This window comes from Dioscorea cayenensis, chromosome 9 (genome assembly GCF_009730915.1).
Source record: "Dioscorea cayenensis subsp. rotundata cultivar TDr96_F1 chromosome 9, TDr96_F1_v2_PseudoChromosome.rev07_lg8_w22 25.fasta, whole genome shotgun sequence".
Taxonomy (NCBI): domain Eukaryota; kingdom Viridiplantae; phylum Streptophyta; class Magnoliopsida; order Dioscoreales; family Dioscoreaceae; genus Dioscorea; species Dioscorea cayenensis.
This window is the reverse complement of record NC_052479.1, coordinates 14685207-14710188: the sequence shown is the minus strand read 5'-3', so window position 1 is coordinate 14710188 and position 24982 is coordinate 14685207. Positions and strand designations below refer to the sequence as shown.

Sequence of the window (24982 nt, the reverse complement as noted above, 5' to 3'; positions counted from 1 at the left end):
TAAAAAGAAGGGTAGAGGTTTACACGCTTTCACGCTGAGGGGTAGCGTTCCACTCTATTAAGTTGGAAATCTGTTTTGGTATGGAAATACCTTTTTTTTCGGTCAGTCTAATCCCTTGCCTTGAACTTGAGGATCAACCTTGCCTCTTTTGTTCCTCCCAATGGTGAGACAAGTGGTGCCTCGGTGGCGAGTTCACGCCGACAAAAATTATTCCAATCTTGCTTACGCGGGGGTTTAGTTCAGCTCCTTCCAAAGCGTCATCCACCAAACCCGAAATCCAAATGCCTATTGGAAATTGCAAAAGAATGAAGGACATCCCACAAATCATTGTAGGAATCTTCAACACAAGATTCAAGATCTGATTAAAGAAGGGAAGATTACCGTAACAGATGAAGCACCCCCTGTTGCCCCAATCTCAATGAGAAAGTAGGAGTTCCAAAGATCCACTCCCTTCAGCCTCTGCTTTCAGTCCTTTCTTTCCACCAATTGGTCCGTCTATCATAGGCGATCGAACGGCTGCCCCCTTAATTACTAGACCAACCAGCTATAATAATTCCATAAACACCTAGAGAAGATATGGCAAACAATTAAAGTAGCCCTATGTTCGGATCTGACAAAACCATACAATAATCAAATGGTACAACGGCCCAAGTGACCAAACTTAACATAAATGTAGCCACAGGAGCCATTCTAAAAAAGGGATAAATTAGCACTACTTGGTGAAAAAGGTTCTTTTAGAATCAATTTCGAACCATCTGCTAGAGGTTATAACAATCCGAAACGATCTCACTACATCAGGACCCTTTCGACGTTGCACAAAAGCCATTACTTTACGTTCAGCTAGCACTAAAAAGGCTACTCCTAGTAGAAGTGATAGAATTAAACCAAGTATTTTTACTGGAACAACAATGTACGTTTTAGATTTTCTATTTACTCATGATCGGGCCTGACCTGGTCGACCCGATCATAATATTTCACTTATGATCTGGCCTGGTTGACCCAATCATGATATTGATGGATGGGACCTTTTCTCAAAAACTCCAGATCCCGCTTTTTTTTGAAGATGGTGCATTAACAAATCCTGTTATGTTACTTCAAATGGAATCTCCACCCGCCTCACTTGACTGAGCTTATCAAGGGATTTCCTTCTAACTAGTGGCTGAGAGTAAGCAATCCCTCTTCATTCAACAGATTTGTGGTTGAGTCATTAGGGTCGGGAATCTTTGTTCTTCTCTTTTTGCATTTTCACTGCCTACGTTTTTCTTCGAGTCCATTCGTATTGAAAAGCTGGTCAACACAAGCTATAATGGTTGAAAATAGGGGGCTAACCGATGACCCCCTAATCAAGCTTTGTTCGATAAAGCAAACAAATGATTCGTTCCGACAACTTCGAACCATCTCAATCCCTATCGCCGATCAACCGACGATCGATCGAGGGGGGGATAGTTGGGAAGGGGTGATTAGCGGAGAAAGGAATCGCTGAGAGATTGATTCTACTCTTTGGTCAGGAGGAATGAGTGGCTGTGAAGCGTGCTTCGGAGGAGGTAAAATTGAGCCTTCCCCGAGTCATTCCAGTCAGAAAGGGCAGAGCACGCTGTCTAGACTGCATCTTGGGAGTTTGATGACCATCTCATTTAAAAAAAAATACAAGCAGGTATCTAACCTTTCTTCAGGAAATCCAATCACGTTTTGTCTTTTTTGCATCAATTTTTGCTAATTTCAACTTTTTTTCATTTTTTCCGACCATTATATTTTTTAAAGGCGCATTGTTTTAATGCAAAAAAGAACCTCTCCAGACGGGGAAGGCATGAGATATTTACCTAAACCAGAAGGTCCTTGAGCAGATCCCACGTTAGCCCAAGAGGTTGGTCTCTAACTAGAAAAGTTAATGCTTGAGCTTGAGAAGCTTCTGGCCCAGTGGGCCCGTCAAACTCAGCGGTATTATGAAACAACAAGCGATGAAACCAAAGACAGATAAAGCACCTAAACTATAAGACAAGTAAGCCTCTCCAGACCATACAAATGCACGGCGAGCCCATGCAAAGGGTTTGGTTAAGATATGCCAAATTCCGCCAAGTATACAAATGGAACCTAACCATACATGCCCTCCAATTAGATCTTCTAAATAGTCCACTCTAACAATCCAACCTTCTCCCCCAAAAGGTGATTTTAGTAAATAACCAAATATAACGCTTAGGCTAAAGGTCAAGTTGAGAATTTCTCAAAAATATCCTCCGTCCCATCAATCAATCGACCTGCCGACTCATCTTGCCCTGGACTATCACTAATGCCCAAGTATACGCTTCATCGTTCGTCCCTCTACCAGCCGGTCGGGAGGAACATAGGATTTTTCTAAGAAGTTCTTTTCTTGTTTGATCTGCCGCTCTTATAACACCATAATATTTGTCCTTTTGGGGTTAATGCTCTCAATGGTGAATCTATTATTCGCTATCTTTTTGAGTTATAAGAGGACGAGAATGGAAGAAAAAGTAATGAAACCCTGCGATGGCTACTGAATAACCTCCTTTTACTTTGTCAATAATAAACCCATTGACCTTTTTCTTCATTCGCCAAATCTTCTTCAATTCCATCCAAGCTCGCTTTTGTCTGAATCTCAAGGAAGAAGAAGTGGTTCACCAGCCACTACATCAAGAGATCCCACAAAATCATTAAACCTGGCAGCTGCTCGGTCTTTGATCAGTGATTCACCGGCCACTAGATCGATGAAGAATCTCTCAAAAATCCACTTTTTTTTCAGTGATTCACCAGCCACTACATTCTAGGATCCCACCTTATTCTCAAACCTGGTGGCTCGGTTGATTGGCACTTATGTAAGCTCATCTTGCATACAAATTTTGCGGATACCAAGTCCTGTATCTACCAAGAACATTTATTCCCTTAAGCCTAAGCGTAAAACTGAAGATTATGAGGCCTTTCCACTACATAATAAGAAACTGGAATTAGATCTTGGAAATGATCGACTCCAATAGATGCTCATCATAAGCTTTGATTTTTCCTCCTATTCCTATTGATCAGAAGCATCCAGCAGCGCCACGCCAGAAGAGTTAAGCTACTAAGCTAAGTGCTGGGGAACTCATTAGAACTGATTTGTAGCTTCCGCCTCTCTAGACTTCAAAATGGCTCTCCCATACCTCCCTAGCCGTGCCACACTTCAAAAAGGCCCATAGGGGGTCCTGCACTTACTTGTGTGAGCCCTACGCCTTCTTTCCCCCTACCGCCATGGCGGAAATAATATGGTTTACCAATCCCTTCTTTTAGCTTTGTGGAAGGAATGAGAGTAGTCCTATTTGCACCCTCCATCCTTCAGTATCTTACAGAGCTTTTCTTTAAAAAAATCGACCCCTTAGGAATTGGGCTTCATTCCAAAGTATACCTCCTCCTCTATCCATATCTTCTGGTTTATAGAGGATTTCCCCCTTGATATGAGAGGTTTGTTGAGCCTCCTTCAACAGTCGTTCGGGTTCAGGAAGAGTACTCACATCCCTATGATATAAGATGAGGCGATTATAGATCACCTAAACTATTTTGGAGTAGGATTGTCGCTACCTTGGAAGAAACCCCATGCTATTCCCAGGTAGCTCGGGATGGGGATCCAGATTTCGATCCGCATCGGGCTATGGATGGGCTGGAGTAGCCTCCTCCTACTACTCCTCCAGAGGTCTTCCAGGTTGACCACAGCTGCGGGGATTTCCAACAAATGGGGAACAGGCTCCTGGGTTGCTGGAGGAGACAAATAAAAAATGGGTGCCAATCCCTCCATTTTTTGATGCAGATCCTCTTCATCATTGCACCTTGCGATAACGATGATAGGAAGAGAAGGAATACAAAGACAAGTAAGTCATGTGTTTAAAGAAAGAGCATGAGTTGGCAAAGCGAAAGACGAGCCGAAAGAAGAATCCGCCTTGTTTTTTTGGGGGAGAGTGAAGATAGATCTCGGACTCGTGCAAAAGATTCTATAAGTTCGTCTTTGTCATTTAAACAAGAATCCATCAACAAAACTTCCCTTCTATATGTATATGGATCATCGTGGCATGTAAAAATTTCCTAATGAACTTCTCCTCTTCCCATTGATAAAAAATGCTACAACCAATGGTTGTTCTTGCCGAAGCAAGCGGTCCGCATGCTCCTCCCAAATTCTCAACTCAACCCCGACCTTGCTGTCTTAGTAATGACTTCGGACATGACTGAAAAATTACTTTATTGGCTTGGCTAAAAGAAATTTTTATTTTTAAATAAACAGATACACGATTAGCTATGTCCATCGGTCATGAGAATCTCCGAGGTTGACATTGTGTGCTTCACAAGCCAACTACTCGACAAGCGGGCTCGATACAAAGCGTCACAGGTCACTAGTTTCCCCTTTACCTAGTCAGACCTGACATCCATCTTTCTCACCAACCCTTCCCTCACGATCGGAAAACGGGACAGTAGAAAAAAAAAAGGAAAGAATTTACTACTCTAATAAAGACTCCACATCAACCCAATTTCCATTTAGGAAAGGCTCAGTTTCATTTACTTTGGTCCAAAAAAGTAAAACCATTAGCCATCGAAGACCAGCTTTATATATATAAATCAAATTAGCAAAAATTCTTCTTCTATCTATAGGGCACTTGGGGCGGTGGTTCCTCTGCATCTTGACTCTTTAACCTCGACTCTTAAATCAGATCCTCTTTCAAAATTCTCATAAATAAATAGCTATTGTTCGGTTCTTTTGCCTATATCTAAACATCCCATTTCTAGTTGGATTGTTTATAATATACGTGCATTTAAAATGTTTCTCTAGAGACAGCCTCCTTTATTGTGGAACTTGAATGCTCATATACCGAGAAATGATGAAAACTGCAATTCAACTAGAAAGTCAGCATAAGAAATTTGTTTTTTTTTCCTATACCCAAATAAATGAATCCAATTGCCTTGTGTTGAAAGAATGGGTGCCATGTCTCTAAATAATTGATTCCCCCTCTTTCACTTTATCATCGAGGTATGGTTTGAGTCCTGGTGAGGAACTCAATTGGAGTCTGACTTCGTACTTTCTATCTCAAAGAAAAAAAAATCATCAAAGAAGCGCCGGGTGAGGTAACCTTCTCTCTATTCTAATTAGTGCACTTTAGGTCTCGGCAAGGAAGTAGATTTACACGACTTAGCTCCGAGCCCCTCCCTCCTAACCCTAAGCCCCAATGGGAATACCTAAAGAAAGGCCCAAGCACTGAAGCGGATGTGGAAGCCGGAAGTGGAAGTCGAGGAAAGCACCAGCCATTATTGCGCAAACCCCAACCGTAAGCTGACCGGCTACATTATGGGCCATGGAATGCCTCTTTTCTGGTTAAGACCTCGACTTCTTATTGCACTCGTCAAGAAACAAAGAAGCCCGTCTTGGAAGCCAACTTCCGCCGCTGTCGTCGGACCAGCTTTCGGGTTAGTATAGTAGCTCAGACTAGTAGCTACGGTAACATTAATCCTTCTTGCCCTCTTTGGTGCAACTCAGGTAGGAGGTACGTCAACATGGAAGCTTTTCACGGGAGTGAGAAGCTTCTCCTCGAATATGAATAAGTCTTCTTCGTTTATTAAGGGGTGAAACGAGCAAGCGGATGTGAAAAACGGAATCGCGCAGGTGCCCCATCAAAGTAGTAGCCTCCTTCCCTGTAAGAAGCCCAGTCCCAAACTAGTGGACCATAGAAAGACAGGTGCCCGCAGACCAACGTAGCCCGCAGTAGCCTGCATACAAGGGGAACTACCAAATTTGAGTTGTTTTTTTTCGTCTTGGATCAAAGGAGCTACTTGGCTTGAATGAAACATGCGTAGTTTTGATACGAGAAAAGTGAAGTGATGGTCTGTAGTGAAACTTCATCTCGTGTAGTGGGTGTCTGCTTGGATGGAAAGAAAGTCATCTATCCAGTTCGGTTCATTTAAGAAAAAATAGAAAAAAGAGATTTTTTTTCTTTTTCTCACGGTTGGAAGATCATATCGTTCCGCACCGAGAGAGAGCTAGCTTTGCTTCTTCTTTTTTTCTTAGCTTTGTTTGCGGTCAGGTAAGCAACTGTCAGTGAGACCGGCATTCAATTAGAGCGAAGACCAGTTGCACTATACACTGTAACCTTGATTAAAGAAGTAGTTAGTATTAGGCCGAGCTATCGAGTCGTAAGGGTAGCAAGTGGTAGGTCGTAAGTCGAATGAGAGAGCTATGAAGCTTTTAAGGTAAGAAGACATGGACTAAGCAAGCATATGTTTTAAGCATAGAGGTTTCTGCTTATAAGGTCGGGTGTCCGTAACCGGAGAATAAGAATACTTGTTTGAACTTTTTCCGAAGGGTAAGGAGTCCTAGCAAGGTCGAATGGGCTAGCACGGATAAGAATCCCGGTGTTTAGTAGTCCCTATAGCCAAGCAAAATAGTCCTAGTAGTCGAAATAGTCAGTTAGTCAAGCAAGCCGGTAAGCCAGAAGTGCAGACCCAAGACAAGGTAGTCAGCATCAATCAGATAGTAAGCTAAGAATACTAGTGTCAGGTGGTAGTTCAGCCAAAGCCTTAGTTCAACCAAAACACTATAGCAAGCAATCTGGGCAAGGCAGGAAAGAGCATAGGCAAGAATCCCAAGTTTGTATTAACCAATAAGCAAGAAGCAAGCAAAAGTACGACGGGAAAGAAATAGTACTGTTTTACAAATATAAGTTATGGCTAACTATTATTTATTACTTATTACTTACTTTTTTTATACTTTCGACTAACTAATTATAGAGGGTTAGTCAGATACTATATTAATTATAATAGTTAGGTTTCTCCTTGGTCTGTAGGGGATTCCTTGCCGTGGAGTCCCTAGGGGCTTCAACTCCCTCCCGAGATAAGTCCAAGTCAAAGATATAGGCGATGCGAAGGCTTTAAAGAAGGGTATTGGAAGAGACAAGAGTTCACACATCGTGGTGTCGTGTAGAATGGAATTAATGTGCTAAGCAATGTCTCGCCACTCATTTCATTGCATTATTGAAGTAAGGCGAACGTAACTCCGTTTTGAGATCCACATCAATTGAGGCAGCTGAAGCACTGAGTGGTGTACCCGTTTAACTATACTATACTATACTATAGGGCTGAACTTTTAAATCCGAGGAGCCGACTGCGGAAGCCTACTAGGTAGTTCGAATCTTTCTCTGCCAACTAACTAGGACACGGGGGCATCGTGTCGTCCATCCATTTAGATTTACAACCTAAGACTAGTACTTTGGCTAACATGTGCCTCCATACATCAGCTGACATCACCATAACTGCCTCCACACAGCCCCTCAATGCAACATAACTCCTATTATGCCTACCAAGCCTCCAAATAAACACAAAAAAAGTCTAAAAGCAATTTAACTTCCCGAGTAGCACGAGTCCCGAGTAGGGTGCCGAGCATCAAGTCACCGAAAAACCCTTCAAAATTTAAGAGTGCGTCACTTGCGTCTTTTTTCCACATCAAAAAGAATATTATCTACTAGGCTTCTCACTCTACCCAAAATGCGCCTGGAACGTAAAGGAATCTACGAGGACTTTGAGAGATTGTCCACTAGCAATTGACTTTCACTTGACAAGCGTAGGAAAGATTCAGTTTACCGAAACTACTTTACTAACCCGAGAAAGAAAAAGGAAGAATGCATTCGAAGCAGGGCACAACGGCTTAAGGAGCAGCATTAGTTTAGTACCTCGTGTTCCTGACCTGACGACAAATTTGACACCTAGTTATATATAATCTTCGGACTAAGTGCTTGGAAAAAATAGATTACTTCTTCTTCTTGGGATGACGAATGAAGCCTCGATGCGCATGACCCGATGTCTTGACTCGGCTGCTCTTCAGCAGGCATGTTTGCGCTAATAAAAGTCGGTCGCCGATCTTCCTTCATCCCAAGGTTAACCTAAAGGAAAGGAAATCATCAACTGTAGCTTGTCCACCTTTCTCGAATTGAGGAGGCACAGGTTGGACTTCCACCACCTCTTGAGAAGTGCCATCATAATCTGAGTTTTGTACCTCTTATTCCTGGGGATTTCCACAACCGAGACCATATTTACCAAGGCCTCAAAGCCGAGGCCATAGCGGCACTTGACAGGGTGAATCCTTCCTCATTGCTTTCCTCTTTATAGAAGTTAGCATAGCTACGAATGGAGCCATCATGCCTCTCCCATCGTTCAGGCCTTCCAGTTTTTAGATATTAAACCCCATTTTTTTTGTCATATGAGCAGCTTTGTAATCGTAGAAGACTAGAGGATGAAAGTGCTCGTCAGTGTCCTTGAATCCCTGAAATGAAAGGTGTGACCCACCCGGTCAACATCACCATTTCCTATAGGTCCCAAATAACGGAATTCTCCGTTAAGGTCGAAGAAAGCCAAAGCCCTTGCTTCCAACTCTGAATATGTGGAGTAGTGAGCCGATCCCGCTTTTCGCAGTTTTGATCGTTCTTCCAAACGAAAAGACCAATAAGGGCGCTTCTGCGAACGATTCCGTGGAGAATTCTGCGTTTGATTAGGCTTATGACTCCACGGAGGATTCCTAGTCTGCTTACTTCCCCACTGCCCATGGCTAAATGCAAATTTGGCTATCACAAAAGACAAAGCACAAGTTTATTCTGCTGCAAGTCCAGGTAACTTAAAACTGATGCCTTACCACTTGGCTATATTCAATGTGCATAGATATGGTCTTGAGATACTCAACAGAAAGGATAGGTAGAAGTAGCAAAGGATGAGCCTACAGCGTAAGAGCGCACTTCCTAGGGTGCGTGAAGGCACGTATGGCCTTCGTCGGCAGTGTCTGTGGGCCGCTACACACAGTTAATCTCAGAAAGATCATAATTAGAGTTATGACTCGTGGTGACCCACACACGGGGTTAGAGCAAGGTTGATTGCGCTCATAAGTCAAAAAGATAGTAGTCGGTATGGGACTGGGTAATTCTCCTTTTTTATCTAGGTTTCGTGAGTGGAAGACAGGTTCTCACTTGTACTTATTTATATATATATATAAACTGGGGGGAGTCTCGTGTATAGTCACGACCTCGCTACCTTCCGAAGCTGCCTAGTCACACAATGCAGTCGGAGCTAGAGACGAGGATGGACCACGAGCTTAGGTAGAATAGACCAAGTGTCGCTAAAAGGAACCTATCCCAAGCAGGGCATCAACTATAATAAACATGCTCCTACAGCTATGAATGAAGGAGGAGATAGACAATGCAGAGAAGGCCTAGACCAAGAGAGAGAAAGAAACTGCCCGAAGGCCTAGACCAAGCTGAGGAAAGAGTGGCACTTTACAAATAGGGGGCAATGAGAGCAGAGAGAGAAAGACCCATGCAGTGGTGTGTAGCACTTCGAAGAAAGAACCTACCATCCAGAACAGAGATCAGCTCCCTCACCAACATCCAAACCCATTGGATTAAAGCCCTAGCGAATCTGGGATGCTGCCTACTTTCTCATATTCTCGGAGCTGGGCTAGACAAACTCGTCCATAGCGGGTCTCGCTCCACACAAGCAATGGTATTGACACAGTGCATATACTCAGGCTGGTATGCATCCTCATGCTGATATCTATAGTCGGTAAAGCACTCACTAGCCAATCCATCTCAAGCCGGCTCTAGTCGCTTATCTATATAGGGCTTGTGGCTCCACTATGCCGGGACAACCAAAGTAATCTTTGTCCGAATTAGTGGTCTCCTTTGTTTCTACTCCTATAATATAAGTAGTCTTGGTCTTTCTCAACTCCGGCAATGGTAGAGCTATAGACTTGTAAAGCTGATAGAGACATATAGAAAGAAAAAGAAAAAGCAGGACTATCTAATCCAATCCATCGTGAAGCTCTTTGAAAGCGTTAATGTAGTCAAGCGTCGGGGACCTCTTCATTAGCTGAAAAACCGCTACTAGAACTAGAGCGATTGAGTGAGTAGGCGCAGAACGAGCCAAAGAGAAGTTGTAGCAACAAGCTACTAAGGAGTGAGCGTGTTGAAGCTTCAAACATAGAGCTCGCGACAACTCGAGCGAAATCCACGAGTGTGCTAGAAAAAGACTACAAAAGAATCTTTTGAGTTGTGAGCCATGATGAAATCGCAATTCTTTGTTTTTGTGTGTGTCGGGTAGCAGCGTTAATGTTAAGATAGCTTTCATCGCATGATTGTACGATCGAGGTATAAAGCCAAAACCTATTGGAGTTCCCCGCCATCACCTCGCCTAGATCCGGGTGTTTATACCCTAAATTAGCATAGATGCAAGTTGCAGAGGCAAGTTCCCTGCGAGGTGGGAGATCCATCATATCCATGCGAACAAAACCATCACAGGTAGCAGTGGTGCCTTTTTCCTTAGATTTTTGTTGTCTTAGTGACTTGCAAACTCATTTCTTGTCTAGCCCGTTCGAGTAGGGATATTGAGTCATGCTAGTGAGTTAGAGGATAGATAGAGCGGAACAAGGGAAGGCCTTAACAGATGAAAGATGAAACCACCTAAAGCGGCATTGAGGAAAAGCATTCCCGCTTGGATACGTGAGGCCGCTTATTATGATGTATCCATTCCCTTTTTGTATGTCCTCTAAAGGTCGGCACAAACATAGTCGTATCTGTTTTGACCATGTCTTACGGCTCTTCCGGCATCGAGGATTGCGGGAACCTATGCTTTTTGTTTGGTTGAAATTGAAGAACAACTCCTTATGTTATGCTTTTTGTGAAGAATCCAACAACTAAAAAGATAGAGATCCGAGTCGGTAGCTTCTCGAGATGACCAAGGAGGTCATATTCGAGATAGTGGAACGACCTTTATTGCTTTGATCTAGAGCAGCTTTTTTCTTAGCTCTCGGGTTAAGAAGCCCTTGCATAGTCTTTTTCTTGTTCAAGTAGCTAGAACCTCAGTCGGCCTAGTCTTCTCTGTAGGTGCGTCGGTGACCTTGATCAACCTCCTTCTAGAAGATTAGGGGTCTTTTGTAACTTCTTCGACTGATGGCTCACTATTGGTGACTCACGGAGAAACCGTCGATGTAGTTAACTTCTAGAATCTACTCTTTGGATGGCTTGATGTCGATGCATAATGGCTTGCTTTGACAAATCTTCTGAGGCATCGATCCGGTTGGAATCATCACATGACTCGCAGACATGCAACTTTTCCTTCCCCTTCAAGGAAGTGCACTTGGATGGGCGCAATCAGATCTCAATCGGCTTATGATGAGGGCGACTCCCTTAGGAATATCCTCGTTCATAGTAAGGATTCGAGTAATAATATTTTTTAATTGTCATTACTTGTGGTCAGATCGATCGGCCCGATTTCTCCTTCTTCGGTGGCGGAGCGACTTCTTTTGAGAACTATAGGAGGTTCAGTCACCTTCCCCCGACTATCTTTGTTTTCGCTCGAGGAACGTACATGAAAGTCAAGAAAAGAGAAAGGAGGCCTTATAGACAGGACCGGTTCATAAGTAGGACTCACGGAAATCTTTCCTAGTCCCAAAGAGAGAGTATTCTCAATCAAAAATGCCTAAAATCCCGCAAGCAATATAGTTTCGCTACTCACACGCTCATTTGAAATTTCGTCTATCTAATAGAATAGAGAAAGAAGACAGACTACCTAAGATAGCTTAGGCGATTAGGTAAGCAAGAAGGGAAACAAGCAGTTCCTGTCAATAGGGAATAAGGAAGCAAGTTATCCTTCAGACAATTTCAAGGCAAGCCTGTTAGAGATGTTTATCGATGTATAGTTATCAAAAAGATAGTTCAAAAGCCTTAAGAAACTTCATATCAGTAGTCCTTAATTAATAAGTGACAAGGTCCCCTTGCTTATATCCGGCAAGTGCACGGGTTTGTTGAGTAATAATCCCGGATGAGCGGGGTCGAATCCACGGTGAGTAGGGAGTAAAGACACTTAATTTCGATTCTTAGCTATGTGGAGTATCAACAATGATAAGTGTGGTAATGATTCAATTCTCAGAAATTAAAAGCAACAAGTAAGAGAGCAAAAGTAAGGAGGAGGCAAGGCAATCGATAAAGATTGGGGTACTCGGATGATGCTTCACCTAGAATAATCACTTCAAGTGCAAGAACTCTCTATTATGCTTCCTATTCAATGCAATGGTGAGTCGTGGAAATCCTTACATACATAGTCCCAAATCTAAGGTCAACTATGCCTAACTCTATACATGTCCCGGAGGAGAAATCAAACAATCTCAACACCTGCACTTTTCGCATAGAGTTGCAATGAACTCTAGGGATTCCATGTGATAAATCTCTTCCTAGATTTAGACCCTAAACCCTTTGGTCCAGTGGAAGGTCCCTAGCCATAATTAAGCCCTAGATACTAAGATCACCTCAACGCTTCACTCCATTGCACGCGCAACTAGGCCCCCGCGGAGGTTCATCCCTTAGACCATTCACTCTATTATGACCGCAAACAACTTGAGGAACGGACATAGAATCTATCACGTCGGAGGGGAAATGGGACGCTCCTGTGCCTCTCGACTCACCCTCTCAACCCTCTCCAACCTAACTTCGTCTAACGCTTATGGTGTGTCACTCACTCACAAGGTTACCAACAAGAACTCACAACCCTAGTGTCACTCTAGGGGAAATGTTCATACAATCAAGCATTCAAGGTTGGAACTCACAATAAACATCAATTTATTGAAAGCATAATAAAGAAGTTCAATGAAAGCGAATACATCCTAGGGTTCACAATCACCCAAGTACCCACTAGGGGGTTTAGCTCTCCATGGAGCTAAGTACAATCAAAGAAATAGAATGTAAAAACAATGAATCCATAAAGAAACCCCCTCGATGGTCGTGTCGATGGTCTTGTGGAAAGTCCTCTACTCGTCGTCCAAGGATTCCTTTCGTCCGGTATAGGGATGCGCCTGGATCGAAGCTCTCCCTACCAACCTTCATCCTAATGGAATCACGATGTCGGAGACCATAGAACCTCTCCAAAACCTTGGCCAATACCCCTCGAAACCCTAGCCGAAGCCCTCTCTGCAAGTTGGGGAAAAGATTGAGAAAAAGAATACCAAAATCGTGGGCTGAATCGGCTTTTAAATAGAGGGCTGAATCGGGCAACTCCACGGGCTTGGGACGATACAGCGCCCGTCTGGAATTTCCACTGCAGGCGTGGATAATTTCCACTCGCCTGTGTGGATTCTCTGTTCTCGATTTCTCGGCCAGTGTGAGCAGTCTTTGCTCATGATATTGCTACGTTGTTGCAACATTACTCTGCTGTAGTCTTCGACCTGGATAACTTACCAATTCCATACTTTCATTGGAATAACGCAAATGGGCACACGTTCACGTCGTGAATCACTTGCTATTTCAATGATATATATGTTGGTGGAGCTCCTATTCTTGTATGCATAAGACGGAATGCTTGAGTGTGACTGCCTTTGTGCCCCTCCAAATGGATGTACTCACTTTAATGCGAGGAGGTTGGCACACACTCTAGCATCTCACACCTGTCCTATGTCTTCGTGTTTGAACCTTAGCAAGATCTCCTCCAAAATAGGTGCATTATGATCCACATTGGCCTATTTCCTTCATACTCGGCCTCACAGCCCTACCTGCGTAAAAGTAACATAAAAACACACATATTAATGTAAAAACCTGAGAAAAGTAATGCTCAACATAAGGAATGAACGCTTCGCATTCATATCGCACAAGCACTTATCAATAAGTATAAGTATAGTATAAGTGAGCCTTCCCTTAAAAGTCTTTCCTGGATCCATAGGCATTAATATAAAATATACCGATACTAGCCTTATCTGACCAATAAGAGTGATGTCCTAAAGTGGCTACCGTTTAACCCATTCCTAGCCTATCTAAGTGGTTGCTTTCAAGTCAAAAGAAAAGCAAACCTTGCTGCCAACTAGTAAATCTAGTGGTTTGATTGAAGGTACCATCCATAGGGATTTCCCTTAACAACCTCATCAACCAATCATGAACTGGTCGAAGACGCCGCTGATTTACATAGTTCCCAATGGTGAATATACGTCTCTTGCCTGCCCCTTCAACAGAGCACGCAAGTTAGCCAACAACCGGAGGGACCTCGAGGGCCTGAGGGGCGGGTAGGTATACATCAAACCTCATCAACCCACTCCAAAGATCTTTCAGACCAATAACAGCCATTCAGAACAAAGGTATATCTAATGCAAGGATAACATAATGCGCCCTGCGACCACTGCTCCCCATAAGCATGGACAAACTGCATAAGGAACTGAAACCCGGAGAGCTCATAGTACAGGAAAGTGTGGACGGATTTCAAAGCCTACCCTAGCAATCGGGGATCGCCTTCATTTTCACAATTGCAGAGTCATCTGGTGTGTTGGTAAGGCCTTCCAAGTCAGCTCCCATGTCATCCCTGGAATCCGGGTATGTACCGCAAAATGAGTGATTTAATAACAATTTTAATGTCACCCATTAGCGATACACACTTGTCGATATCATCAACCGGAGTGGTGATAGACCATCGATTTAAAAAGCAATCTAGCAACTCCTCTTACGCGCAATGAGTAATTGCCCTAACAATTGGCAGATTAGTTTAAGCAACAACAAGGCACAACGAGGCCATTCATATTGGCTTACTCCTCCTGCTTAATCGCCTCGTGTTGACTCCTTACTTCGAGTTGAGCTCTTGTTAATGGGCACTAGGCATAATAAGAAAAAAAAAGCGGATTAACTAAACTAAGTTTTTTGGATCATGAATCTTCCAAGGCTCCACTCAAGGAATAAGTAGTATACTACTTTGGGTCGCTCCAAAGTTCTGGTCTTTCTTGATTCTAGGTCAATATCCATAAGAAAAGAAGACGAGCAGCAACTTTTGTCCACTAACTAAAAGCCATTCCATACAAAAGAGAAAAACCCCTCAAAAATTACTACAGCACTTCAACGATTAGGGAGTCAGCTGATTCATATGGTTTAGGAAAGGAACATCAATTCACTAGTTCCAAAAAGAAAGTCATATGAGCGGCGATCAAAAAGGGTTTTTTTGAGGATAGACCTTACCTTATGGTTATTATTCTTTTATGGTTCACACATGAGGGCGTTGTTCTGGAGTCGGCATAGCTCTTTATTTACCCATAGGGCCATGATAATAATTATCGTTATACTTCTCGACCAACATAGCCAAATATTAAGCGGTTTAAAGATGGGCTTTCGAGATGGATATTCATAACTATATAATCATAGGGTCCACAAATCCGGCCTCTCACAATCCCAGGGGAAGGATTGCTACCCTAGACGGGTAAGAGTCACAGTCTTGGTCTAAGTGCTAAACCGTGTTCCTGTGCGGTACTACACCCACCCACCGCCCTAATTGATCCTTCATCTACTTTAGACTAGCTTTACATTATGAAATACCACTCGAGGAGTTTGAGGGAAGAACCCAGAACCTGATCTGCAGCCGAATAGCAACTCGCATGCGTAAGCATACATGTTGCACTTCAAAGCGGAACTCAAAGCGATCATAGCGCCGATCCCTTGACCTACATAGCCATTCTTGCAGATTCGGGCGTTGCGTGGTTGTTTTGCAAGATTTCGCTTTTAGTTCGTAGAGTGGATCAAACATGTGTTCAGCTTGATTCGTTGGTGCGATCCTTACGTCATCTTATGATTTGAAACCGCCTACACAAACAAACAACTATGTTCTTGTTTGGTGAGTCCCTTCGACTTTGTGTGCTCCTTCGGTTTTGTAGTAGCAAGATCGGCTTTTTTGTTTGGTTTGAGTGGTCAGCCTGTGCTTAAATGACGGCATTCCAAGAAGCAACTTCCTATGGTATGGGATTGTCCCCAGTTGATGAATAAAATCACTCAAAAGAAAGTAATTTAACACGCTCTGTGGGGCTCTAAATTCTTTTTTTAATAAAGTCTAGCTATAAGCTATAATATAAGCGCATTGAACACGCTTCAACAAGACAAAAGGAAAAAATATAATAGAACATTCCCCGCTCCATAAGAAAGGAAAGCTTGAATCGGAACGGAAGGAACTGGGGGTGGCTCTCCTTCATTCTGAAATATTATAAGGGTTACCAAGATTTATATCAGGTTTAACCCGAATGAGCATTGGGGAGTGATCACTTCCGCATGCCATTAGATAGTCAGAGTATGAATCTGGTCATAACGCCTTATGGGCCTTGGGCTGGTTTAGGCCCGAAGGTTCAACTAGGAATTGGGTACCATTGACTCCATCTAATAAGTAAGACACTGATACCAACATCCAAGATTGGAACTGAGAAATTGGTACCCTTTAAAGCGACCAAATCATAAACCTTCCATAGAAGACTAAAAGCGCACTAATTCGAGTATCTTTGCGCGTGATTTTCCGATCATGATTTACAACGAGAGCTTCAAAGAACTGTTCAATGGATACATAAGGGTCACATAAGACCAACATTGTAGACAAGAGTGCAGCCACTGCTTAACCGATCCTCTCAGTGTGGACCATTCAAGGAAATCCACCAACCATGTTTGGAGACTAAAATAAGTCTTCCGGAATGATAGAGAAATCTTCAGGGTTCATATGATTTCATTTAATTTAATAAGTAGTTAATAATGAAAGCACGAAGATATGGGTTAAAAGGACACCCCCTACCAAGCCAAAGCTAAATAGGAAGTTTATGTTGAAGTCCCATCACATAAACCCACTCATAGCGCTTAGGCATATTAGAGTGAGCGAGAGATGCAATAGTTCAAAAGCCAGCAACACCTACTCTGGCAAGGGTTGTGAAACGCTTGATAGAATAGGTCATTTGGACCGCCATGAGACCAAATGGATGGTGACGGTGTTCTCAAATGGCGAAGCCTTGGTCTCAAGCCTGAGCTCAAGAAACCAATCTTGCGTCGGAAGACTGGTGAAATTCTACTCCCCGAAAGAAAGAGAAAAGTGATATTAGGCAAAATCACCAATGATGGATTATCCTATATCAGGATTAATAAACAGAATAAAAAAAGAAAACTGAACTAAAAAAAATAATATGATATTTGATCAGAAAGTTCATAAAGATTCTTCGAACCCAAGCATTAACACTTGCTGTAGAAAGAATATCAAAAATTTTGAGCTTTGTGTCCGCTATCTCGATCATGATTTTCCTACCCCAGAGGTAAATGAAAAGTCCTTCCCTTTTTTGCCGGTTGTGGGCGAGGAGGGATTCGAACCCTCGACACCGTGGTTTGTAGCCACGTGCTCTAATCCTCTGAGCTACAGGCCCCACCCCGTCTCCACTGGATCTGTTCCAGGGAGTACCCTCAAAAAGGAACCTTTCCTCTCCTCAGCTATTTCGGGTTAAGAAGATGTGAAAGCGCGTTTCTCTCTATAAGACTATAAGAACAGTGCGTTCCGAGGTGTGAAGTAGGGAGAGAAGAGATGTCATAATTGGGGTTTTGAATAAGACGACCTTTGCATTTTTTTCTTTTTTTATCTTTTTTCCTATTTTTACTTTTTTGATTTTTAAAGGGGTGTTAAGCTTTTTTTATCATTCTGGCATCGAGCTATTTTTCCGTAGGACCTCCCCCACATTATCGTCACCGCAGTAGAGTTTAACCACCAAGTTCGGGATGGATTGGTGTGGTTCCTCTACGCCTAGGACACCAGAATATCGAATCATGAACGAAGAAAGGATGAGAGAAAAGCATATTGGCTAGTGATTGTGAGGCCCCAATTCTTGACTGGAAGGGACACCAAAGGCCTCTGCCCTTCCATCCCTTGAATAGATAGAGAAGGAGGGCGGGGCTTTTTTTTGGTTTTTTCATGTTGTCAAACAGTTGAACAATGAAAATAGATGGCGAGTGCCTGATCGAATTGATCAGGTCGTGTAGGAACAAGGTTCAAATCTCTCGGTCTGTTAGGATGCCTCAGCTGCATACATCACTGCACTTCCACTTGACACCTATCGTAATGATAAACGGCTCGTCTCGCCGTGACCTTATCTTGGATTCCCAATACTTCTGTCGCTCCATCCCCGCAGGGGCAGAGAACCCGTCGCTGTCTCGGCTGTGCTACCGGAGGCTCTGGGGAAGTCGGAATAGGAGAGCACTCATCTTGGGGTGGGCTTACTACTTAAAGAGGTCGAAAGAGATGTGAGTTACATCAAAGTACGGAACCGAGTAAGGGACAGACAGGTAAAAAATGCTCTAGAGCGCGGAGCTTAAAGATGTGCGCACTAGCCTTTCGCCGTTTTAGTTGAACCATTGCGCTTGCGTCTCTTATTTTTTTATCCAGTTTTTCTAAGCGAAATCCTTCTTCTTCATGCTGACGACTCTGATTGCTCAGTCGGATAGATTGGATCGGGCACAAAACTCTAATCAATGAATGCTACTTGCTGACTCGTTATCCCTCTCTTCCTGAAGCTATCCTTAAACAACAGCAAGATCCTTTGGTCCTCCTCCATACAAAGAAGGGAGGAAAGAAGAACGCAACCAAAAGAAAGCTTTTTGTTTTAGCAGGTGACTGAAGATCCATGTGGCGACGTAGTCTGGGCGATATCTCCTACTCAAATAGAATAGACTCAAAATGTCTTCCTCATCGTCGTAACTTCTAGGGGACTCGGTTGGCTCATACGAAGAACTAAAAGGGGACTGACTCTTCAATGACAAAGTTCACAGGCTCCCTATAGAAAGAGGTACTATCATCCGTAGATGAGAGGTGCATATGAGGGTCAGCACGTGTTGATTCCCGGGAAAAAAAAATGGGTACACCCATACCCCCCAAAAGTGAGAATTGGGATGAGAGTTCAGGCACGAAAGGAGGTGCCTGTAGTAAAGGCTCTGACCTCCTGTCTTCTTTCCCCTTGCCAAGTTAAGCCTCTAGAGGCCTCCCAGCTGCGGTCAAAAGGAAGCCTGCAAGTGCTAAGGACCTACACCCGCCCGGTCTTGTCAAGCTGGGGCCCTGGAGCCATCGAGCCCAAGACCTACAAAATTCATAACCGACAAAGGGAGCTGAAGCTCCTAAAAAAAAAGAGGAATGTAAGAAACTCTTTGATTTTTGGATCAGACCACCGTCAAATCCTTTCACATCTCTTAGAGATGGAATGTTCCCATCACCTTGAAGATTGGTGACCAAGTGATACGCCTCACTGCATGCGTCGACTCCAGTTCAGACCTCCGGCAAGATTATTTCTCCCCAAAAGGATGGACAAATTGCACTGAAATGGCATTTATTCGTGGTGAATAGATAACCGCTCCAGATTCCTAATATGGTGCGGGCACATGTGCAAGAAAAGGATCTACCAACAGTTTTACTTTGTCCTGATTCGAAACCTTTAGAATGAGTGCCTCCTAGGGACTCTATTCCTATAAGCATTAGATAGAATGGAAGTAATAAGAGGAGAGAAGGGTGGAATCAAGGGGCTTCCATGAGAGGAGTGTCTTATTCCCATTCCCTGATTCTCCTCGTGTAGCGAGGATACAGCTCAATGAAGAGGCCATGAATGAGGTGTTAGCCCGAATGAGGGAGAGCCAAGAAAGAGGATAAGCTACGTCTTTTAAAGATGGATGGAGGGGTGGGATCCTGTTTGACCATGAAAATAGTTGTCATTCAAGTACATAGAAAGACGATGGGAGTCATTCATAGGTGAGTTTCTTTCTCCCATTATGTCAATGCCCCATTAGAACAGCTAAGCTCGCCTCGTTATTCTATTCGGATATATTCTCAAGTTTCCACGTCACCTTTACCCTTTCCTGTTTAAGGGAATGAATGGGAGGGAGTCTGGGAGCTATGAGTAGATGAGAAGGTTCTATTCCTTCTGTGTCCCAATACCTTCCACTTCCCTCCGAAAGAAAATGCTAATGCCAACTAGACTTTCTAGCTAATGTAGTCGAATGATAAAGATCAATTTTTGTCTCTTCCGGCCTCTTGCCCGGCACGCCTATTAAGTAAGTTATTTTGAGATCGAAAAGAGTCCCCGAGAGAGACTAGACTTCTAGTATGATGGGTGCACCTTCAGCTTGAGTAGAGCTATTCACAAGCGGTGGTTATGAGCTCTTTCTTGTTCCGGTTCGAATAGGTCATTCCTTCACTTCGATTGCACAAGTGGATTGAATTGAATAACCTTTTCTTTAGTGACAACAAAGTGCATGTGTTGTTGGTTAATAAAAACACGAATAAAGATAGGCTGGAGGACTGAGACTATAAATAAGTAGAACAAACAAACAAAGTACTTTAAAGAGATTAGCTTATCCAAGGAATCTCTTTGAAGGCATTTGTATTTGAGAGATAGAGCTATGCTTAGGTCGGGTTCCTTCAAGAAACTTATTTCGTAAGTCGAGTGAACTTTAGGTAAGTAAGTAGTCGCAGTAGAAAATTCATATCTGCCCACTTGATTGAGGAGGTCCGAGCATATCGAGGGAAAACCCGAGTAGCATATCTATTTGCGGGCTAAGCCTATCCAAGAACCTCTTATCCTCGCCGAGCCCTGCTCCCTCCCTTTCTTAGAAAAAGATTCCGACAATGCAACAGAAAGAAGGGGAATAACTTAGGACTGCAACTCAAACTCGAACTGCAATCGATGCTTTTTACTGAAGGAACTTTTATGACTTTCTTATTAAAGAAAGACTTTCCTTCTTTTCCTCGTTTGCTGGCCCTTGTCCGCTTTCAAACTTTCCCTGCCTGAGCTTGCCTTTGGGAGAAAATCCTTTTCTTTCACGTGAGGGGCTTACTTTTTTTCTGCAACTAGATATCTCGCCGAACTAGCAATGGAATGAAAGGAACAGAGGATTTTCCTTTTTTACTGTTTTTATACCATAGAACCAGTTACAAAGTACAACTAGTAATCTTATTCCTAGAATAGGCGAGAAGAAAAGAAATTGTTCGAGCGAAGCGAAAAAGGAGAAGCAATTGAATGGGCTTTGCTTAGCACATTAGCAACCCAATTAAGCCTATTTCCTCCTACCCTTATTCCTTTAATAAAGGAACTGGTAAGTAGTCGCATCGGGCTTGAATTTTTTTCTTTTATCCTTTTTTATTGCGCCTTAAAAAGCTTTCCTTCTTTAGAAAGAAGCAATGTGAAAGCTAGCTTTGATTGGAGGGTATTAAACCTATCATAACACTTCTATAAGAAAGCTCAAGCCGGTCTTCTAATCAGTCCATGACTTCCTGACTTTCAAAGAGTTGCCCTATCCTTTCTTGCTTACTGTATGGCAAGGGACTTTATTTGACCCACATCCAAGGGATAAAATTAATTCTTCAAGTAGATAGATTACCGCTGGTATAATATGGGGTCTCCACCTCCAGCAGGATCATAAAAGGTTGTATTAAAGTTTCGATCGGTTAATAACATTGTAATTGCCCCTGCCAGTACCGGAAGTGATAATAAAAGTAGGAATGCTGTCACTAGAACGGACCACACAAAAAGGGGTGATCTATGCATAGTCATTCCAGGTCCACGCATGTTGGAGATAGTTGTTATAAAATTGATAGAACCTAAAATGGATGAAACACCTGATAGATGAGGACTAGAAATTGCTGAATCAACTGCTCCTCCAGAATGGCTGGTAATACCACTTAAGGGCGGATAAACCGTCCACCCAGTTCCGCTACCCACTTCTACTAAGGCTGGGCTTAATAGGAGCAAGAGACTTGGTGGCAACAACCAGAATGATATATTATTTGATCGTGGAAATGCCATGTCAGGTGCACCTATCAGAATCGGAACAGACCAATTACCAGATCCACCTATCATCGCCGGCATAACCATAAAAAATATCATTAAAGAAGCGTGAGCCGTTATTAAAACATTATAAAGTTGATGATTCCCACCAAGAATTTGATCGCCGGGTCGGGCTAATTCCATACGAATCAGTACTGAGAAGCATGTGCCCATCACTCCAGCAATGGCACCGAAGATGAAATATAGAGTACCGATATCCTTGTGGTTAGTGGAGAACAGCCATCGGACCGGATTTGTCATTAAAGTTTGAATTCACTTTCCTTCCTTATCAGAGAGGGGCCCCTTTGTGAGCGGGTCTGAAAAACACAAAAACAGAATGAGGGCTCTAAAAAAAAAAACTGACTATCCAATCTTTCCTGACGTGGTCTCGAAACATAACGCTTGCTGAACAATTTTCTTTTCCCATCTGCAAAGAGAAAGGGCTAGGTTGATCAACTGAAGCATGAAAGGGGATGCAAAGAACAGAGGCAAGCTTAGAAAGAGAGGTCCTCCCAAGTTCATAAGGCTCTTCTACCATACGCATATCGAAAGCCGTAAGTCAGTTGAAAGTCACTCCGACTTGCAGCTCCACTTTACACTTTTTGATCCTGGTTTTATGGTCCACCTGTTGAAGTAGCTTGGCTGGCTTGAACGCAACGCTTGGATAATTTGGCTTGTTAGCTTGGATAGACTGACTGCTCGATTGGATTAGCTTAGCTTGCCGATCGTGTAGTATAGGACTTCAACAACTGGACTTTCAAGCTTAACTTGTTAGCTAGTAGCCCGAACGCTTAGTAGCTTACTTTCAGATCGTTCCGCTACGAACTACTGTTGCTCACGGATACTTGCTGTTGTACACTAAGAAAGGTAAGCGAGACTACTGGCACTTACTCTGATCGATCTAAATAGTGTGGGCTAGCTAGGTTGGATTGAGTAGTTTGTTTCTTCCACTACATTGTGTATTGGATGGCGCACAAAGGGTTAAGGCAAAGTGTGATTTCTCACTTCTCTGTGCTAAGTGAGTCTAGTCTATAAGAAAGACTGCCTAAGCGAATGAGAGCGGAGGTAATGAAAAGCATCAATTGTCGGATCCGAAATCACCTATGCTCATCTCCTAGACACGGCCTTTTCTGGTAACCTCTGAATGAATGTAGTCCTATTGGGCTAGTCTGATCCTATCCCAATCCTTTGGCTTGGTATATCTTAGGGCCACCCACCACCTTAGTCGGAGAAGCCTCACGCTCCGAAAGGGGAGTCAATCATCGAAATAAGACGAATAGCTCTTCATTGGGATGCCGAGTTCTAAGCTGGTCGTCTCTTGCCTTCCAACTTCCTTGTACGGTTAATAACCATTCGTTGGCTTTCTCTATTTACCCGAGTCGACATTTGCTCGACCTAGTCTGGATGGTCGGTCTTTAGCTTAGTTATGAGATGGTCATTTCTTTGATTTGATGAATAGGCCAATCGAATTGGGATCGGAGCGGCTAGTGCTTCTAGGCGTAAGGCCTTTGCGACCAAGCCAATGAGATGGCTGCCATTTTTTTTTCAGAAATAACAACTTCCCAGCTGAAACCGGCTTTGAAGAGATGATGCAGGCCCAAGCCCCTGTATCATTCCATTATGCAGACGGCTCTGATATGGTTGCATATCACATCTGTTGCCATCTTCAAGACAGACATCATTCTGATTTATCCAAGCTTGTTGATCGTGCCGAAATAAAAAATGATGTTGTTTATGTCATTCAGTTTGTTGCTATTAGGGATAAGGTTAATCCTTCCCCTTGATGGTATTGGTCGTCATTCCATTTGGAATGCCGACAAAGGATCTTTTCCCGACTTTCTTTTGACTTTAGTAAGTCCATCCCCTTCTCAAGGATAAAAGCGGTCGAGAATAAGAAATTCTCCATGGCTGATGGTTCTGTTTTCTCGGGCATGGTTGGCATGGCCTGGCGGATCTTTTTTTTCTTCTGAACATGTCGGGGAACCACTACTCTCTTCCGAAAATGATGTTGGAAAGAGCGGCTCAAGATGATTGGCCCTAGCTCGAACCAAATCTTTTTTTGTGCTATTCATCTTAATCTTATATATAAGAAAACCAAATATTTAAGTTGTTGGCAGGTCTGCATCCAAGAAGATGACAATCGGAGAGGAAAAATGTCACTGAAACAATGATCGGTAGAGTTTCGAGTACCGGATCATCGGCCACCATGCCATTCTTAAGAACCTCAAGAGAGCGGGTTTTTTTATTTCATGATCGACTCGATTAGCGTTGATTTTCTAAAGATGCTCGAGCATCTTGTATTCTTTGCCGTGCTCAAAACCCATTGGGAGGGATCCTCCTTTGGTGGCTCCTCATCCGAGGAGTAATGCACCTGTAAAGGGAGAGCATTAAGAAAAGTATCCAATTAGCAGCTGGACTTGGGAATAGATACAATAATAATTATGGAGTTGCCAACTTTCCTGATTGGCTCTGATTTTCTCAAATGAGGGTATGAAACATGTAAACTCACCTTAACTTAAACTTTATTGGTCTTAGTCAAGCTCGGGCTGAGTCTAATATCTCTGCTTCTTTCATCCCTCCCAAAGGAAATGCCCCCCTTCCAGCTTTATCGGTGAGTCAGCCATTCGGGAATAGATCCCTTTCTCTGGACAAAGGGGCACTGAAAAGTTCTTTTTTAATTAGGAAAATAGACTAATGGGGTATCTAATCCCATTTGCTCCCCTAGCTTTCGTCTCTCAGTGTACGTCAGACATTATTAATATAAAAGAGAGAGACCTGCTATGGAACTACTGAGCAGGGGCAAAAATACGATAAGTAGATAGATCGAGTATTGATGAAACAAAAAATCAGACCATGACAGAGCGGCCGATTGGGACTCCTTTCTTTGTTTTTCGGGTAGAAATGAATTTAAATTTTTTTCTTATCTTCGAATCTTTTATTTTTTTCCTTGTCCACTTCTTGCTTTTTTCTCCATGTAAAGGAAAGGAATTGAGAGATCTCTGAACGATATCAAACTCTTACTTCGTTGGCCATGTCATAAGTCGTTCTTTCTTATATGAGAATTAGATTGATGTCACCAAATTGTTTGTAATAGTCCTCTGAGACTACCGGATCTCTTTCTTATGTAAGGGTGTGTTGACCTTCATGACTAATCTGGAGCAAGAATGGAACTGATCTCAAGAACGGCATGTCTTTTAAGAAGAAGAAGAGATCGATCGCGTACCACTTACCGGATTAATAGTAAAGACTACGTCACTTACCAAAGCATAGAGACTGGCTGACTTACTTGACTAAGCCTAAGTGGATTACCGACTTGCTTGACTACACTAGCGGGTAGATAGACTAGACTACCTTACCGAAGAA

The 24982-nt window shown here is 42.9% G+C and overlaps 1 protein-coding gene and 1 non-coding gene across 2 annotated transcripts; both read right to left on the bottom strand.

Moving 5' to 3' along the window:
* Positions 1-17111: 17111 nt before the first annotated feature.
* On the bottom strand, positions 17112-17190 carry TRNAC-ACA. Its single transcript has one exon. It is a non-coding gene; the product is annotated as a tRNA-Cys (tRNA).
* A 3979-nt stretch (positions 17191-21169) lies between these two features.
* LOC120268775 (cytochrome c oxidase subunit 1) lies at positions 21170-22450 on the bottom strand. Its single transcript, XM_039276049.1, has one exon. The coding sequence runs from the start codon at positions 21878-21880 to the stop codon at positions 21170-21172; it is 711 nt and encodes a 236-aa protein (XP_039131983.1). The 5' UTR covers positions 21881-22450.
* Between the last annotated feature and the right edge of the window lie 2532 nt (positions 22451-24982).

Bases quoted from the DNA above. Each gene is read 5' to 3' on its own strand.
- LOC120268775 (XM_039276049.1), bottom strand. From the start codon at position 21,880: ATGACAAATCCGGTCCGATGGCTGTTCTCCACTAACCACAAGGATATC.